Genomic DNA, 19400 nt, shown 5'->3' on the forward strand with positions numbered 1-19400 from the left:
GAAATTTTCACATGTCAATTTTCTTGATCGTTATTTGCTCCTTACGTTTGCCTATATCTCAATTGCCAACTTCAATTGGTCTGATTGGATCAGATTGTGTGATTTGTCATGACAATAGTACTTGTAAAATAAACAATATTTTCCCCTCCAATAGACAATGGGCTATTCCATGAAATCTGTAATACCCCTGTGGTAGATTAGGGAAGAGTCTTCCACAGAGAGAGATGTTTTTTTTTCAAACAAAATTGGCTAGTGTTATTTACTCCCCTGTAAATGGCTTTACCTATATCAAGTTACCTAATTGTCTATTCTATTTTGCAACCCATCAATAGGAATAGCCCAATAGCCCACTGTTCTGCAACCATTTAAGTTCACAAATCTTGGCACTATAGCTGCAATCTTTGAATCACTCCAGAAATGTATCAAATCAAGCGGAAATGAAGTTGCAAAATGTTGCCACTTGTGCATTAAACATATATATAAATCAATAACTGCCATATGGTGGGATATGTTATTGGAAACATAAGCCCAGGATTGGACAAAATATCTCATTTCTAACTGAACATAATTTCCTCACCTTTCGGAGGGCTGTTCAATAATTATGTGTACCCCTAGGTGGTGAATTCTCAAAATGGTCTGTCATAAAATACTTGCCCTTCCCTTTGGCTGTGTCAGAAAATCTTTCCACCCCTTTTGACATGCCAACAAATGTTTGTCTCCCCCCAACTCCTTTACACATGAAACATGGGGAATCCAAATTTGAAACCCTTATTATCCTATCATGTGATGTGAGTGCAATATTGAAACAATACCCAAAAATGTATACCAAAAATGCCTGCCAAAAATCAAAATGCCCCACTATAAATCACTACCTCAGGGGTACAAACAATTATTGCACCACCCCTGATATATTTGTGCAATAAAATAATACATATGGATAAATGGAATTTCCATCCAAATTCCACATTTCCCTGCCATGCGGTTCAAAAGGTCACCAACACTTTTGCTGGCATGTTTGAGCCCATGCAACTTAAACATTCAGAAAAGCAACCACACATATCATGTACAGTAAAAAAATATTTCATTCATTTACATTCATCATAGATACAATCAAATATTTATCACTTTCAACCATTTGTACAGTTTCGATTCTCTAAATTCTCCGCTATGAATATGTTGTATACAACCTTGGGCATAAATCCTAAGGGGCCTGGGCCCACTTCTTGGCAAAATGAACCACTTTATGGCAACTCACACCAAACCACTTCAAGGCGGATTGACGCTGCTGTATACATATACAGTCCAACCTCTCTTATCCGGCCATGTTTGGTCCAAGCACTGGCTGGGTAAGTGAAAAATCTGCTTAAGTGAATTATATTGAATGTCTCAAGTGCTAACAATGAGACAGCAAAAGGTTACTCAAAATGGGGTAATAACACTGAAAGATGGTATTTGAGTGCTTTATGCCACATACGTGTAGTTATGGCCTTCTAAATTCTTCAGTACATGAAATCAAACATGTTTTTCTATGAAGATAATATGTCCGCCTTGTCCGGATAATACAGGGATCTGTATAAAAGAGGTCTGGATAAGGGAGGTTGAACTTTACAACAAATAATCATTCGAAAGTTGTTCCAAGTGGTTCAGTTGTGTCCATTATCAAGTTCATAATGAAGTCAGCCATCTTAAAATCAACTGTCACTGCTTCAATTGTTTGTTCCCAAATATTTGTGAAATATCAATTAATTATTATGTAATGTACCGTAACGATGCAGGTATAGGCCTGATTCCACTCAAAAAAGGGGATGGGCTTATACCCATGGAGGGGCTAGTATTTGAATTGAAAACAAATCTTTGCAATTTGTATACAAAATCATCATCAGTATAAGGCAATAGAAACAAATTAGTTCGATCTTTAGATCGACCATCAATGCTTGGTCGATCCTTATTATTTATGAAATCAATTTTACTTTTGTTAATTGTGATAAAATGGTAATTTGTGCCTGTAGTGATATAGACCAATATCAATTTAGCAGTAATTCCGATTAATTAGTTGATAGTTCATTAATAACAAGCATCGAAGCAGCATCGATGGTCGATCCAAAAAGCGAACAAATTTGTTTCTGGTGCCTAAGTGAGCCACAAATATCAAAATAAACATTGATTTGATTGTAGAACTTGGCCAAAAATACTGCATTATTACAAATAATAACTGCATTATTGCACTCTGAAATTTGCCTGTTAAAAACAATACAACTTTCAAAGTCAGGAGGAAACATTGGGATACATATTTTTTAACGATAAGCATTCTATTGCACTTGATACTCCTGTTATCATATGATCTTGTACCTCAACTTCAAATGTAGGGTGCAATATGGCAACATGGTCCGTTTATCCCGTGTCTGTCATAATGGCAAACTTTATTCTAATCATGCAGTCAAACAGTTGATTACAAACTTTTAGTGGGGTTTATTTATATTTGCATATCAAATTCTCTAAATTCTATCATTTGTTTTTGTTTTTTTCTCTTGTATACTTAGGTGAACTGGTTTTACTGTTAAATTATGGGAGAATTAGGCTATTCCAGATGAAATCCATATGCCCCTATGGAAAATATGACCTTAACCATGCACACAGGGTGTAGATTTCAAATGACTTTCCCAAAACAGACGACTCCAGTTAAAATCTACACTACCTGTGTGGGTGATTAAAGGTCATGTCTCCCATAGGTATAGTATGGATTCTAACTGAAATAGCCCATGTTCATTCATTAACTATAGAATTGGTTGGGGTTGTTTTTCAAATGGTACCATTTAAAGTTCTATTCATATTTGACAATATTTACAGTATTAATATTACACTCAGTTCTGTTCATTCCATACAAAATGTTACATTTGTAATTAAAAAAATTGCTGACATTCTTTTATTATAGCACCTGTGACGTCATATCACAGAGTAAAGCTGTACACTATCGTTAGTACAGTTGTGTGTATTCTGTAAGCTTAACCACAGGTGGTGTAACAAAAGATTGCCAAATAGCCTAAAATATGAAAGTCTCTCCCCCTCACAAAAAACCCATAAAAATCACCTTTGTTATTTCCTCATGAGCTATAGTGGAAACATTTTTGATTTCAGTGGCAAAGACAGGAGTTTATGTTGAATAAGGGCAAGTCTGTGGTTTCCTAATCATTTGTAGAAATGAACATATAGCAGTCCAGTTAACTCCATCAGGAAGACGCATATGCTTCACAAGTGCTTGACGGTACAAGTTCTGAACCCTGCAGTGTCTATTGCTGTTCTTGTGGCAAAATTGCACTAGCTTGAAATTCCCATGGGCAAGTAACTTACTGCTAATATTGTCCTGGTCTACCCATATGAAACTCGGGAACTGATACTGGGATCCTGTGATGGTTATTATATATAGGGTTCTGCATGTAGTATTGGAATTCATCTCTGAATGATGCTAAATGGTTTAGTAAGGTTTGTCTTGGGCAAAGTCAGTGATTTTCTATAAAATGGAATCATCGTAATGTAATTGCATTTGAGTTGACAGCGCTTTGAGTGATAGCTCATAGTTAAAAGCTGCCAACACTGAAAATTCACTTCTTGTCTCTGACTGCACTGGGCAAAAAACAGTTAACCCCATGGAAACTACTGGCTGAATTATCATCCTCTAAGAACTATTTTGATTGGTTACAAAGAGGGCTATATCATGTATTGAGCCAATCAGATATATGGTAAGAATAGTCGGTAGGGTTGAAGGGGATTGAGTCTAAACTTGCTAAGAGATCTAAAAGCTCTATTTTGATTGGTTACTCAAGATGATTATATCATGTAATTAATCAATTAGGTGAACTGTAAGAAAGATGGTAGTACCCATGGGGTTATGTGTGGCAAATAAAAATCAAACAAAACTGAGAGCAACCAAGATGAACAAAAATCAAAATCAAGACGCTTAATAAAACAGGCATTTATATAAATACACATCAACTTCAAATGGGTTCATATAATTCCCACAGTTAATAAATAATAACAATTGCAGCATAAACATAACACAACAGCAGCACTCTTAGTTTAACAAATATCTAAAAAAATATAGCACATTTCATAAATTATAATTGCACATAAAATCAAATCTTTCACCATGTGTGACAAACAAATAGATATATTGCACTACAGTCAAATTAAATAAGTCAGAAGCAATGTGGTGCTCGTGAATGTCACAAGTTAATGTTAAATGCACAAAAATCTACTTGCATCAGGATAAACTTTCAATGAATGTAGGGCATACTGACATTACACTGAAGCACAAATGTTAAAATGTGCTTACCGTATTGTTTGTAATAAACGCCCCGGGGGCGTTGCATTTTTCCAAAAGGGGGGCGTTTATTGGAAGTGAATTGTCAGTGAAAAAAGCTTAAAAATCATGTTCAATTTCCCGATGGTGCTCCTATTAAAAGGAGGGATTCACACTATACATGATGGCGGCGCCCACAGAAAATGATATTTTCGTGGGGAATACAACAAAATTACACCTGTAAGTGCATGGAATTAGTGAAATTCTACCATAATTAGGCAGTGAAATGGATGGGAATTGAGTCATAATAGGTTTTGTCCATTCAATTTAGCGATCGTGACTGACATGACTGATGCAAGTTTTAAGCTTACCTACACGATATGTCATGGAAATGTTAGCATTTTTTAAATTTTCACAGAAAAATTGGAGGGGGGCGTTTATTAGAGGGGGAGCGTTTATTACAAACAATACGGTATATGCATTATAGGAAACTTCACAATTACATGTAGTGATAATTAATTGGTATTTATTTTTCACTTTCTGTATGATTTAGTTTTTCTATGTGACCCAATCAAGACATAAGAATCATTTGTTGCACAATAGTTTCACTGAAAGCTCTTGTCTACTGGGGTATTCCAGTTTGAATCCATACACCCCAGATGGAAGACATGGCCTTATTTTCCCACACAAGGAGTGTGAATTTCAAATGAGGTTAACTGAATGTGTGACTTGAAATTTACACCCCCTGTGTATGAGATTAAGGTAATGTCTTTCATATGGGGTGTATGGAATTCAGCTGGAATACCCCATATAACTAGCTACATTAAGATTGGATGAATGGTTCCTGAGATATGAATATCTATATTTTGAAACATCAAAATACAAAAGAATGTCGACCATCTTGGATATGCGAGTACATTCTTAAACACTTGAGAATGTTCCTGCAATCTTATTGGATCTTACCTGTGTGATATGACGACGTGATACACATACTTGCTATTTGAACCAATCAGAGTTGCATAGCAACAACGGAATTGATAGATTTTAAGCCCTAGGTAATTCCTTATAAAATGTAGGATTAATTTGATTAAAATTTGGTATACTTGTAATATTTTTATTTGAATGGAAGTGTTTAAGAATGAGAATAAAGGTATTGTTTTTAGCTGCTGTCATGCATCTATCATCTCATATAACACAGGCGACATTGTTTTACTTAAAATAATGATGTAGCCCATGTTATATGAGACAATAGATTCACAACAGTGGCTAAAAAGTATGCCTTTATTCTCTAAATTATAAACATTTGAAATGATTGTTCCTCATAATCAATTTTTATATATTCACCTTAACTGCTAATCCAAGATGGCTGCTCACTCCATGGCAGCCATCTTGGATGTGCAGGGAAGGGAATATCCCATTGATGGGTGCAGAAAGTGTTCACACCTGTTTCAATTGCATCTTTTAGCAACAAAAAATTCATCTTCTTGATAGCACCACACATACCATTATTAATTTGCATCTGGTAGGAGTTCACTTGAGAATAGTGGTCACCATTACACGCATAATCCTAGTTTTATGCATGGCCACATTATTGAATATATTCATGTTGGCTGGCTTCACTTTTGCAACCATGCATCAATGACATGATGTATGTTTGATATATTGCATTGCATTAACAATACATCATTGATCTATAAAGAGTCAAATGAAATTTTCCCAACAATGATTATTTTTGCTTTGCTGAACATATTTATCAGGACCAGTATTTGTAATTCTTCCAAAAAAATCACAATGCTCCTCCACTGAAGCACTGGTTATAGACGTATAAGCCTTTAACATAAGCCTTTTTCCTATAGATCAGGTGATGCCAATTTTTATTGAGATTGTTTTTTTAATAGCTTATTTTCCTTTATCAAATTCAGCATAAGGTTGAATTTTATGCACAGGTCCTCAACAAAACATAATACTCTTGCATACTGGTAGGCAAACAACAAAAATGACAAATACCAACCAACAATACAGTATGACATCTCACCTCATCTAATACATGTAAGTGATAAGTTTCTGTTTATCATAGAGGATACTGGTTGCGTAGTATTAATAGGGCTCACAATAGGTTTTAAAAATATTGTCAAATAAAAAGTGTTAGGGTCCCTTCTTGTTGTTTTGTAATCACATATTGTATCCTTGAAAATAATTTTTTGTATACAAGAAAGCATTTGTGAACAATAGTCCTAACTGAAGAAGGAAGCACCAATGGACATATCAAATGGTTCACTACCGCACAGAAAAGATAAGACCATAAGTATTGGTCTATGCAGAACAAATCCAGCTTTGAAGCTTCAAGAGCAGTGTCAGAGATATAGCCAACAACATACTCCAGGAGGCTGTTCCATGTGTGGATAGCAGAGAGAATGAAGCTTCCCTCTTAAGTATGTCCTTGCATCTGGGATGGTGAGCCCATGGTCTGGCATCAATGTACTGATTGACACAACATCTTATCCAGTGGAGGAGGGAGGGAGCATTGTGTATAGATCTACTGGGCACTGTCTGCAATGGGCTTTTCCATTTGAAATCCATGCACTTTCTATAGAAGACATGTTCTAAAGCAGTGTGAATTAATGTATTCAGCCATTCAGGTAACCCCATTTGAAATTCACACTCCCTGTGTTTTAAGGTCATGTCTTCCATATGGGGTGTATGGATTTGATCTGGGATAGCCCAAAGCATCCGGGATGGGGGAAACCAGGTGGTAATTATATGGTTGACCAACCAGCATCCTCTGTGATGTAAACAAATATGCTTCATTGTACAAGACAGGATATTTTTCATAGGGAGGGAATGTCATTTTGGTCTGCAATACATTTTGTGAAGCAATATGCTTTTATTTTATCCAGACTAGATCTGCAGACTGCAGATAATTCTTAAATTCATCTTACTCAGCAACCATACACTAGGGTAGGGGAAATATTAACATTTTTGGTTATGTTTGATAAAATGCTAACTTAAATATATGGGCATTTAAAAATTGCACATTTTGCTCAGTTTGGCATGGTATAAGTTTGTCTTCATTGATAAGTTATTATACCCTTTATTGGCATGCCATATAAATTAGCATGGTATTTGACATTCTTCATTTTTATTGCACATTGTCCCCTTTGGACCATACATTTGGAATGAGCACATACATATTCATTAGCACACAAGTCATGGAATGTTTCCAATAATTATGCAGAGCCAAAAGACAATTAATTTTAGAACAAAAAGTACATAAAAGGAGATTCTGAACTCCCTGCCTGTTTTGTTGGAATGTATTAGGATCTAAACACTACTTGTGTGCGAGATTCACATATCAGGCTTTTATAATTTAATGGAATGCTTCATTGCGTGAAACATTGACCGTGTCAAAGGAGCAAAACACTAAGCATGTATTTAATCCATCACAAGATTTGATGCAGTTGTTTCCATATGCTGTCTGCAAGGACAGGAATACCCCAACTTTGGGCTGGTTTTTAAAACTTCCGTGGTCCGGGTACGCGCTGGTGAATTGCGATCGCGTAGAAGTGACAAGGTCGCCTACTACGCGCCGCGCCGAAGACCAAGGGGTCACCCGGCTTGTTGTCAAGTGCGTTGATTAGCCAATCAGCATGATTGTTTATTGCTTTTGCATTTACGCTCGTGTACGCGGTACGCACAGGCACGACCACGGAAGTTTTTAAAAAAAAACTGTAGTCATTATACAGGCTACATATCCCAGCTGTAGTAACTGAATAATTGAATACCTGAGTGGAAGAAGGGCCCAACTCCACCCCCACTTTTTTTTGAGATACTAACAAAAAACACACTATTTGGAAAAGTTCTAAGAGACAGACTGTTTTTATCTTGATGGGACCTTGAGTACTGGTACATGAACATACATTATAACATACATTTGAAATGATATATGTTGCAATGGCAACGGTACAGGTCTTTTAAGATATGATAAACTCATTTTGGTAAAATGGGGTTGGGCCCTTCTTCCACTCAGGTATTCAATTGATAATCATGTTGAACTGATGCATTAAACCACAAGGCAGCAACTTCAATCTCTATTTTATGTCACTTATGAAAAGGAAAACAGTTATCAATTCTGATTTAACACAACACACACTCATTATATAAACTTCACTCTTCAGTGTGTACTTGTTTAATTAGCACATGATTGTATTAGTGCAATTGCATGCATACATGTATAGAGAGATGTGCAGACCTCTGCAATGTTTATGCACCAATACCAAACCATTAATTATTATCATTTAACGTTGGCCTTTTGCAAACAAAACATGTATAAGGTACTATTATTGAAGACCGAATTAAAAAGACTAGTTTGCGTATGACATCCAGTCAACCAGATCAAAAATGCCGCACTGCACAGGTCAGCAACCAATCACACCACGCCTTTGCCTTGATGTTGGACGCAAACTAGTCTTTTTTATTCGGTCTTCAATTATATTTTAGTCCCCATGTGTGCTAATCCAATATGGAGGATTTCATGTCCTTATAATGATGCTGTTTTTGATGAACTATTAAAGGGTAGAAAATGGGATGGAAAATAACGTAGTATACTTTGCGATTTGCTTCACTTGGCAATCCTAGGGTACACTATATTCCTCTGCCATTAAGACACTTCACCACCATTTTGCTTCAACTTGATCTTCAATTCTTCATCATCTCACGTGCAAGTCTTCTTTGCATTTCAACTGGAATGATCCCCAACAGCAGTAGATGGTATATATAATAAAAGCATCTTGTTCAAGGAAGCAGCATAAGGCTCTGCTGGAGCTTTACTACTTGACTACAGCAGCTGACAAAAGTGTTATACATATGATGGTAGTTACGCCATCATCCAATGTGCCCCTGATAGAAATCCCGTCATATATGGAAAAGATGCTAATACAAAGACAGGGTTTCTTGTGCAGTACCAGTATAATCCAAAATGGATGTAGTAATTATATCAGTTGCAAACTGTATCAAAATGTATTCAGGGAAAGAAACAGATAATTTTCCCTTTCAGAAGTATTTTTCATCTCGGCGAGTCGGTGCGCATTTCATTGGGCGCAACTTCAATCGGGAGCGTTATCTAAAAACACTAGCACACATGCACACGTTTAATGATGCCGTATAGATGCATGACCAATGCGATGATGTCACTGACTCGCCGAAATTTTAATTAGTATAGCAACCATCCATGACATTTTATTTCTGCAGCATATTTCATCTCTCATCACTCATTCATTGTTTGAAGTCCTGTAGTTTGTTACGTCACTACAAGCTCGTTTCTTTCCTTCTACAACAAGTTCTTCACGTGAGGAGGACTTCCCATTATTTGTGAACACTTCATCACCATCATCTTCACTCAATGATGTTGCAGTGGGGCGCATGGATATTGCATCACCGCTAGTGGAAGAGCTTCCAGAGGAAGAGTGGAGTACTGGTCGTAGGGATGTTTCCGACGAAATCTGACTGCGAAGCGTCGTCATCTGTGATTGGATGATTTCTACAAGGCGTTTGAATCTCCTCGCAGGCCCTGCAAACACGGGAAAGATGAAGAGTTCATATAGTCATAAATGAGGCAACAGAAACAGGCATAGATCAAAATCTTATTCTTACTAAAAGAAATTGTTTCAGTACAATTTTGAGATCGTGCAATCAATGAAAGTAAGGCATTCCTCGAGCATAATAAAATAAATATCAAGAAACATGGAGAATTTGAAGTATTACATACATTAAGAAATAGAAATTATTAAAGAATTAGATGCCTTAATTTCATGCATGCCAATAAATCCATATATTTTCAACATATCAGCAGCAGTAATGACACATACATGTAATCAAACATTTCATGGACTGGTATAAAACTGAACCATTACATTGTTGGTATAGGGAGCTTCATTAATATATCATTATGATTTTAACAAGATTTACATCAAGTATGCTAAATACCTTCCATGAAACACATTAACTTAAAGCTGATTACCATATAATTTTTTTTTTGTATTTCGTATTTGTTATTATCCATTACCGGCATCAAGTTTCTCCCCTGCATTATAATGAATGCATACTCATTCTAGAACTTATAAAAAGATGTGAAAGCTAAAATAACTTCTTTGATCAAATAGCCCATATAACAGGTTGCCACTTGCTATGGCTCATCTTGCGATGGCTCATCATAACTTACCTGTCAGAATTACAACTTGCCCTGATATTTTTACCAGGTGCAATGTGTAACCATTCAATATTAGTTTACTGGGTGCCTTTAGGTGAGATTTTACTAACCATGTTCACAATGAAATTCCCTCAACACATGATATACTCCGGGAGCTTTATGGAATAAATGCCATCTAAGTTGTAAATTCATGGCATTTATAAGCTCCCGCAGCATAACACCTTGAATGAACCTCAATTTTGTGTATTACAACTTATTACAGTATGTCACACATGTGACATGCCCTCATGTGATGAATATATGGCTCATATAACTCCCATGTGATACCCATGTGCCATACATGTGATACTCATCTGATGTTTCATTTACCTGATAGGAGGCTGAATTGTACCACATGGACTGGGTTTTCTTTACTCATATCCCTGGTACCGTTATGTATTATTATTTCTACTTGAAATCGGATAGGTTTGACAAAGACAGCACCGCTGCCTCCTCGTCGGTACTCCGCTTTAAGTAGATTAGGTGCTTGTACACTATGACTCAGATCATGAACCTTAGATAAGCAAAAGAAAGAGGTTATTGTATAGTAAGATATTACATGCAATAGATGCTATTACCAGGATATACAGTATCATGAAGTTGGTCTTACGTTTTGGGTGACGAAAATAAATGACTGTATATCCCTTTAAAGTGCATTATACAAGAACTACAGATACACTACAAGATTCCTATTGGGACCGTCTGCACAGGTACACTGTTGCCAAGGACTGTGCAGTACCAGGGGAGTACCAGTGCAGTTTCACTGCTGGTGGGTCCTGTGCAGTAGCAGTGTTGGTACTATATGTAGGTACTGTGTGTGCACCACTCAGGTACCTTGGCAATGCTGTAGCTGTGCAAATGGTCGAAATAAGAATCTTGTAGTGTATCCAAAGTGTGCTGTGTACAACTTTGCTTAGTTTCCTTTTTCCTATCCACATTCATACCTCTCTGATAGCCCTTTTGATATCTCTATATTTGGATAAACATGCTGTAAATCATTGCACAGCAGAAACAAGTTCAGTTGAAAATAACTGAACTTACAACCTATTAACTTATGAGTGGTTCATTGCCAAATAGCATTTTAGTGAAGCACATTTAATCAATCACAATCTGAAGAAGTGGAGCAGAGTGAAAGTTTGTTTCAGACCATAGTTATATCCCATGCTGTTAGTCGACAGGAAGATCATGCTATTGCAAAAATCAGTTTCAAATTTCCCACAACATGAGACTGATGCTGTAGTGGACGGATCAGTCTGTATCATAAATTATAATAATAATTGCAGGTTTAGACGTTGATTGGACAGACCACTGACAATGAAGTTTGCAGCATGTAACTTAATTGTTTCAAAAAAATTGTTTCAAAAATTGTTTCAAAATTATTGTTTCACTTAATGTTCCTCTCTTTTCTTTCATTAAAGGCTCCAGCTACTTAAAAAATGAAAAACTAACAAAATAAACTAATCTACATTTGAGTTGATTTGGATTGATATCCCTATACTGCAATTAACTTACCGATAGCATAGCTTGCACTAGGTCTGCCTTAACCATACTAATTGTTCTGTCCCTAATTGCCATAGAGAATTCCTCTTCTCTCTCTCACTCCCAACTAGACTGCTAAACCATGATTTCTTAGACATTCTGTATGGAAGGAGGAAGAGATAGTAAAGATAGACAAGAGACATATTTCAGGGATGTAAGGTATCATATCCATTGGGCCATTCCAGGTGAAATCCATACACCCCTTTGGAAGATATGACCTTAATCGTCCACACAGGGAATGGGAATAATTTACTCTGTTTGAAATTTAAGGTCATGTCATCCATGATAGGGTGTATGGGCTTCAACGGGAATAACCCATTTCCTAAAAATTGACCCGGCCCTTTCACATACAGCTGAGAGCTTGCATATGACCCTTATGGGGGCTCGACCGGGAAAGGGTATAATGGCAGGGGTAAAGAGCTATCACTCCTTTAACCAAATACTATTTGTATGCTGAAATACTAAAAATGGAATCAACTTTTTCCAGATTTTTGTTTCCTTTATGTCCCTGTTTTCAAAAAGACTTACACTTCCTGTCTTGTTATGACAGCTTACAGCTTATCAAGTGTCCTAGCCCTAATATTAAACCTTTACATGTACACACCCAGAGTGAATCAGATATCATCATCAGATACCATTTTGCCTATTCTGTATTTCCTCCTTTGCCAAGAATTAAATATAATTTAAGGATATAATATGGAATACTTCAGTTACTGGGCTATTCCAGATGAAATCCATATACCCCTAAGGCCATGTCCATAAGGGTGTATGGATTTCAAATGGAATAGCCCATTATTTATTTACTTGATACACCCATGTGTTCTACTTAAAGGCTTATTCAGTGATCCCAGCAAAAGTGTTAAGAAATCAAATTGTGAATGAATTGCTATGAGTGAAGGACAAGCTAGTCATTAAAACTATTATTAAGTATTTTTGAATTAAAAAAATTGAACAAATTTTAATGATTTTTACAATTTTCCAGATGAGCAAATCACTGAATAAGTGAGAGGGATAGGTTTCAGCCCAGAGACATTGTGTGTTTATATGCTATAAACATCCCTCTCACTCAAGTTCAACTGGTGCATGCACCAAGAAAATAGATAAATGTATCAAAAAATGTTTACAAGGTAAGGATTGCCTGTCCAACCTGCACCCAAAGAACTTCTAACACCCACAGTATCATATACTTTCAAGTTAGTTTCAATTTCAAGAGCAATACAATGTTCAAGATTATTATCTTGCATTTACAAGTAGAATGTTTGAATACCTGTACATGTATGATCATATAACTCATTTTCTCAAAGGTACAAAATATATGAATACAAAACATGTCAATATTTTCAATTTCAAGTTTTTGGTTATAAATTAAGAAGGCACTTAAAGTTGACTACACAGAGCACAATAACACATCATGCTAATTAAGAAATATATGTTCACTGATGACAGTTGCAATTAAACAGGTAAAGGACTGATTAAATATGCAGAAATAGGTAATATGGAGTGAAAAATTCCAATATGATAAAAAAAATGAAATTTGCAAAACATTTCTAGAATTGTAGCCAATTTTGTTTTCATATTTTACTTTTTTTACTTTTTTTGTTCAAATTAAATTAAGTCTGCTTTCTATTATTTATAAAAAAATTGTTAAACTTTCCCTCCATATCATCAAGTTTTAAAAATGATATCAATACATGAAACACATAGTAAAATTTCAGCATAAATGAGAAGATTATGCGTGTCCTGAAACACGATATATATCATGCCAAACAAAAAATATCATCATGCTATTGATAGAACAGGATAAAGAAGATTTATCACAGAAAGTCACTAGAAAGAGAGGGAAACTTTTTTAACTCATTCATATGGTAATATGTATGTAAAATGATGGGAGAACATGGCCTAGTGGTTAGAGTACTTGCTTCTGGTGCATGAGGTCCTGGGTTCAATTCCTGGCAATTTTAACTTGTTGGGGTATTTACTTTCAGGGGGGGGAGTCTGACTTTAATTGGCAACATCTGTAGCTTTAATTCAGACTTCAGTTTTCCCCATGGTTAATTTAAAATTGGGTAAATTGAAGCATGAGAGTATTCTATCCTTTGCAGGGCAGGCAGTTCCGTGTATAAGAGAGTCATACCTACATCACAGTCAGTCAAGAGTAGGATGGACCCCCTGACTGTCTCCATCTATCCCAATTACATCTAACAGAGGACCCATAAGGAATGCAATGCCCCCCCCCCCACAGATGTTATAATAATTATTGTCTAAATGTACTGCCAACCATTAGGCAAAATCACTAAATGCCTGGCCACAGGGAGTGAAGTGTTAAAGTTTCAGTACAGGAGGATTTGTCAGGGTAAGAGGTAAAAATGAATCCATATCAGGGGTGGAGGGATGGGGTTCAGGGGTTATATGCGTGACCTTTAAATACTTATGATTAATATGCATGGTAAGGGGGACAATTTTCAGTCAGACCCAAATAGATGCACTACTGACCTCTGAATTCTTGGGGTCCAGAGAGGCCAATCAGGTGTATCAGAATCCCATTCACTACATGAAAAGTAAAATCTTGTCAAATCGATTTTGTCAAAAACCGAGGGGCCTGAACCTGAAATCAGTTTTATTTTGGGTTTTATTAAGAATTTTTTTCTTCCAGAAGCATAGACCCTACCACCACCTTCTGATATTTTAACCTATCGATTTCAAAATAGTTTTGATAAATAATAATCAATTTGATAATAATATGATAATGAGAATTCCTATGTGTTGTTTACGGTATGAGAAATATAATATAAACAAAAATAATAACTTGTTCAAATAGAAAGAGGGTACTTATTAATGTGTTGATTTCTGTAAACACTATTCTGCCTAATGTTTGTGTTTTAAGCCATGTTGATTAATGTGCTGCTCATTCCTGCAGCTCATCTGCAGCCACTGCAGTTGGAATCCATACACCATAAGAAAGACATGACCTTAATCTTCCACATAGGGAGTGTGAATTTAAAATCTTCCACACAGGGAGTGTGAATTTCAAATGGGGTTACCTAAAAGGGAGATCCATTTGAAATCTACGCTCCCTGTGTAGGCCATATCTTCCATAGGGGGTGTATGGATTTCAACAGGAATAGCCCAATTTGCAAATGATCTATTCCTGATTCCAGAATAATACAGCACTATACTCTGATCAGCTCGTAATAGGAACTCATAACATCGTGGATTGACTTTATTGACTCGTGCAGTAACAAAAGCCGAGTAATTCTTGCCTATTACGAGCTGATCACAGTATCATTTTTTGGAATTAAAAAATAACATTATTGTGTTGCCCAATTAAGCATAGCTAAATCCTAATCCTTTAGTTAATTCTAATTGGCAATAAAAGTCAAATTTTAATATTTGTGCAATTTGAGGGAAAATGGGCAAAAAACATGCAATTTTGTATGGAACAAGTCTAAGCATTTAAAATCTTGAGTGTAGGCTAAGAGTTAGCTCATAATTTTAATATGTTATTTTTGATAATTGGTTATGAAATAGATTAGAAAATGTGTTTTCCAAATTTGGGTCTTTGGGCTTGATTGTCACAGCATATGAAAACATGCTAAAACATATCTTTTTGACCCTTATTTCCAAATATTGAAATATGACTTTCATTGCCAGTTAGAACTAACTAAAGGATTAGGATTTAGTTATGTTTCATTTGGCAAAGCAGGATAATGTTTTTAATCCATAAAATGAGTGTTGCTTTTTTTCTGGAATAGAAAGAAACCATATCTTGAAAATATAACATGTACTAAATTAAAATAGTATTTAAGAAAAAATAGTATTTAAGAAAACAACACATATATTGGGCCTGTGGTTATTCCGATATCAAGTCCAATTAATCACCCATGATTATCTCAAAATCCTAGGGGTCACTCTCTGTAAGTTACTTGCTAAGCACCTTCATCCAAAAAAGTGTCAAAAGGGGTGCAATTTTTATCAGACAGTTGCATTGCCATCTTAAGGTCCGTTCATACTACGCCGGCGCCAATTGCTTTGCATTGTGTTGCCGATATATTAATTACTTTTTGCTGCAACTCACCGCAACTCGTCGCATTTCCAAGTTTATTGCGATACCGCAATGCAGTATTTTGCACTACTATGCAGTGCAGCAATGCAATGCATCGCACAGCAATTGCGGCGTAGTACGAACAGACCTTTACTCAAACATTGTGCTTCTGATGACTGTCAAGACACTGAACTTCAGCGTTACCTGAACAGTTAATTGTTTAGAGTTGGTTATTTTGCAGGGTGAATTGGGAGTAGAAAATGATAATATATGTACGAAAAGTAGTGTTTTTGTCTTCACGTGGATTGCCGTTTCTCTTATTCTTCTGCAACATTAATCAATGTTACTTTAGTCAATCCAAAGTTAAAAATAAAAAGGCAGGTTTTAGCTGCATCATTTAGAGTAGCTCTTGCATGTATACACCATTTAAGGCACATTTTAGACATTATCAGATGTAGGCATGTAGCACTTGTGTATGAGAGTGGACCCCCTCCCCTCTGGGTCTGATATTCAACCAATGAGGTAGAATCAAAGAGTACCGACTCTGCCATGTTTGGGTGTTGCTCATGGAGGCACCTCAATGTGCCTCCGGATCAATTTGCTATTCGCCAGGGAAACTTGATTCAAAGTGTGTGCTTGTTTGTTTTCTGTGTGTAGCACGTTGTGCAAAAATATGTGCATGTGCAAAACTTTGAAATGCTCAAGTTTAAGGATGCAAAATTATTGTTCAATTTCGAGCTCTTGCCAACAAATTCTGAAGGTACATCCTCCATGAGCAAAAACCAAGATGGCGGATTTGACATAGCATTATGTATGTGCAATTTTGAGTCAGTAATCTTTGGTTATAATACCTCTGTATTCAAGACTTACTCAGGGGAGCTTTCGGGTGTTAATGACTGTTCTTCTGGTTCAGGAGGTTGCATTTTCCTGCGATGAAATCTTGGTGAACCTAAGATACTGTTCTTGATGCTGTTGAGTCTGACTCTCCATGGTGATGGTGCTCCTTGACTGGTAGGACTACCGGGTGGTGTGATGGTTGCCGACGTAACCGCTGGACTGGTTTGAACTGTGGTTAAATGTTTGGGACTATTTTGAGGTGATGGGCCTGGACTACTGGTTAGACTTCTACTTCTGTAATAAAATAGCATTAAAATGAAATATGTCAGTAAATGTTAATAATTGAGAAATAAAGGGTAATGCAGAATACTTCACACCCAAAGGCAGTAAACTCATTATTTAGATGCTTTTACTCCTGAGAACAAATTGGTAAGTGTTAAGGAAACAGTAACACCCTTTATTTCTATTCTATTCTATAAACTATCCAAAAAACTAGCAGGATGAGAAAACAAATATTTACATTGACATAGAACAAGTCAAAATCCTTGACCGGGAGGCTAGATACTTTAAAAGGGGTGTGAAGGAGTCAATTTACATCAGGGTTCAACCAACCATCACTCAACCGCACGGGCCCGGCACAAGTTACCCAGAGTGTACAACCAAGTTTTGGGGTCAAGTGTCCAAAAGGTCACTGATCCTGAATTTGGGTTGCCAGTCTCCTGATGAAGGTCAAAGTTGTGAACGAAAATTTGAGGTACATCTTAATTTTGTGTTGAGATCATAGGTTTAAAATCATTAATTATAGAACAAGTTGTTTACATTAACATAGAATGCGCAGTGCAAGCAGCAGTGCGCATCACATGACATAGAAATGTATTATTCAGATTTGGATGCTAAATGGCACTTTTTGATTTAAGGTCAGGTCAGCAATTGGACCAATCAAGCCTTATTTGAATGATGTATATGAATTATTACAGACATCCTCGTAAAATAACACTGAAGTTTAAGTTAACTGCTAAAGCTGATTAAGCTAAATAATCCCTACCCAATCTTGGTAGGGCTTTGCCCTCCCCAGTCAAAATAAGAAATCAGCAAATTGTTACTTTTAAGGCAAGAAATGCTCAATGAGGCGACAAAAAAAAAAACCTGTTCTACGGGCGGACGGACCATTCAAGAGGGTCGGTCGGTCAGGCTTTTTTAAAAATGGAAATGACCAACAACAAAAAAATTGTTCCTGGTATTTCCAAAATTTGGGTCGGCATTCATTTGTACAGGAATTGTTTTTTTTTCCCCAATTTGTTTAAAATCTGGGTCGGTCGGGCCCGTAGAACATGGTTTTCTTTTTTCGTCGCCTGATAGGTAAATTTTTCCCCTCCTAAAATTGCCTCCTCTTCCCAGAAAGACACTACTGGGGTTAGGGTAAAAAGGAAAAGCAAAGTTAAGTATTAATTTGAAAATGGACTTTTACTTTGTTTTACCTCCAGTTTGGTGTTGATGTAGATGCATATTTGCTGATCGCAGTATAGAACTGTGCATGCTAACCTGATCATGTAGAGCGTATAGGCCTATGCATAATGTACCATGACCATTTGTTGGCACACATGCGGCACTACTGGGTAAAAGCACTGATGTCACTACCAAACTCATGGTGAAACAAAGTATAAATACCATCAATAAATAATCTATATTCCATCTACAAGCATATATGCCTCTAAACGGGGTGGGGGTAGGGGTGACAAAAGGGAAGAAAGGCAGATACCCTCCACAAAAACATTACTTGGAGTTTGAGCAATTATATAACTCATACAGGTGGCTGTACGAACATATGCTATTAAAAGACCAACCTATGTTTTGTGGAGGATGTCTGATTTTCATCTCTTTCTTCCAACTCTTTCGTCCAAAAAACCCCTTGTTTACAGGCATATATGCTTGTAGATGCTATGTTAGCTGCTGTAAGCGGTTAGTTATCTATGCCTATGAGCATGCATATGAGTGTTAGGTCAAGATCTCACAAATGAAACACACAGCACTACATAGAGTGCATGGTCATACAAAGGGCTTGAATTTGGTGACCACTCCTCCCATTCTAACAATGAGTTGTTTCAAGTTTCATTTCTGCATAACAATGTTTTAACAATGCATTTCAAAATGTAAGTCCTGTAGACAGAATAAAAAGTTAATCGCTGAATGATTGACAACATTCACAAAATGTGTAATGCTTTTGGTTTCTCTCTCGCAAAGGCCCAGACTGACTGACTGACTGAATGAATGATCTATAGATGTGAATGCTTAGCAAATCTAGAAGCTCAAGGAGTGAAAACCCAGCCAGTTTGTGGTGTTGAGAAACAGAAATACCCAAAGCATTTTCTCTATCAATGGGCTGCAAATTCTTTCATTTTAGAGTTGTGATACAATCTGACTAGAATCAATATAGAATTGAG

The 19400-nt window shown here is 36.4% G+C and overlaps 1 protein-coding gene across 1 annotated transcript in view; it reads right to left on the reverse strand.

Moving 5' to 3' along the window:
* Window positions 1-8032: 8032 nt before the first annotated feature.
* LOC140155717 (serine/threonine-protein kinase BRSK2-like) overlaps window positions 8033-19400 on the reverse strand; it is a 120984-nt gene continuing 109616 nt past the window's right edge. Inside the window, 5 exon segments of the mRNA XM_072178651.1 lie at window positions 8033-9863; window positions 10872-11055; window positions 12054-12133; window positions 12136-12179; window positions 16993-17253. Coding sequence (XP_072034752.1) covers window positions 9565-9863; window positions 10872-11055; window positions 12054-12133; window positions 12136-12179; window positions 16993-17253 — 868 coding nt within the window. The 3' untranslated portion in view covers window positions 8033-9564.

This window comes from Amphiura filiformis, chromosome 6 (genome assembly GCF_039555335.1).
Source record: "Amphiura filiformis chromosome 6, Afil_fr2py, whole genome shotgun sequence".
Classification (NCBI taxonomy): Eukaryota; Metazoa; Echinodermata; class Ophiuroidea; order Amphilepidida; family Amphiuridae; genus Amphiura; species Amphiura filiformis.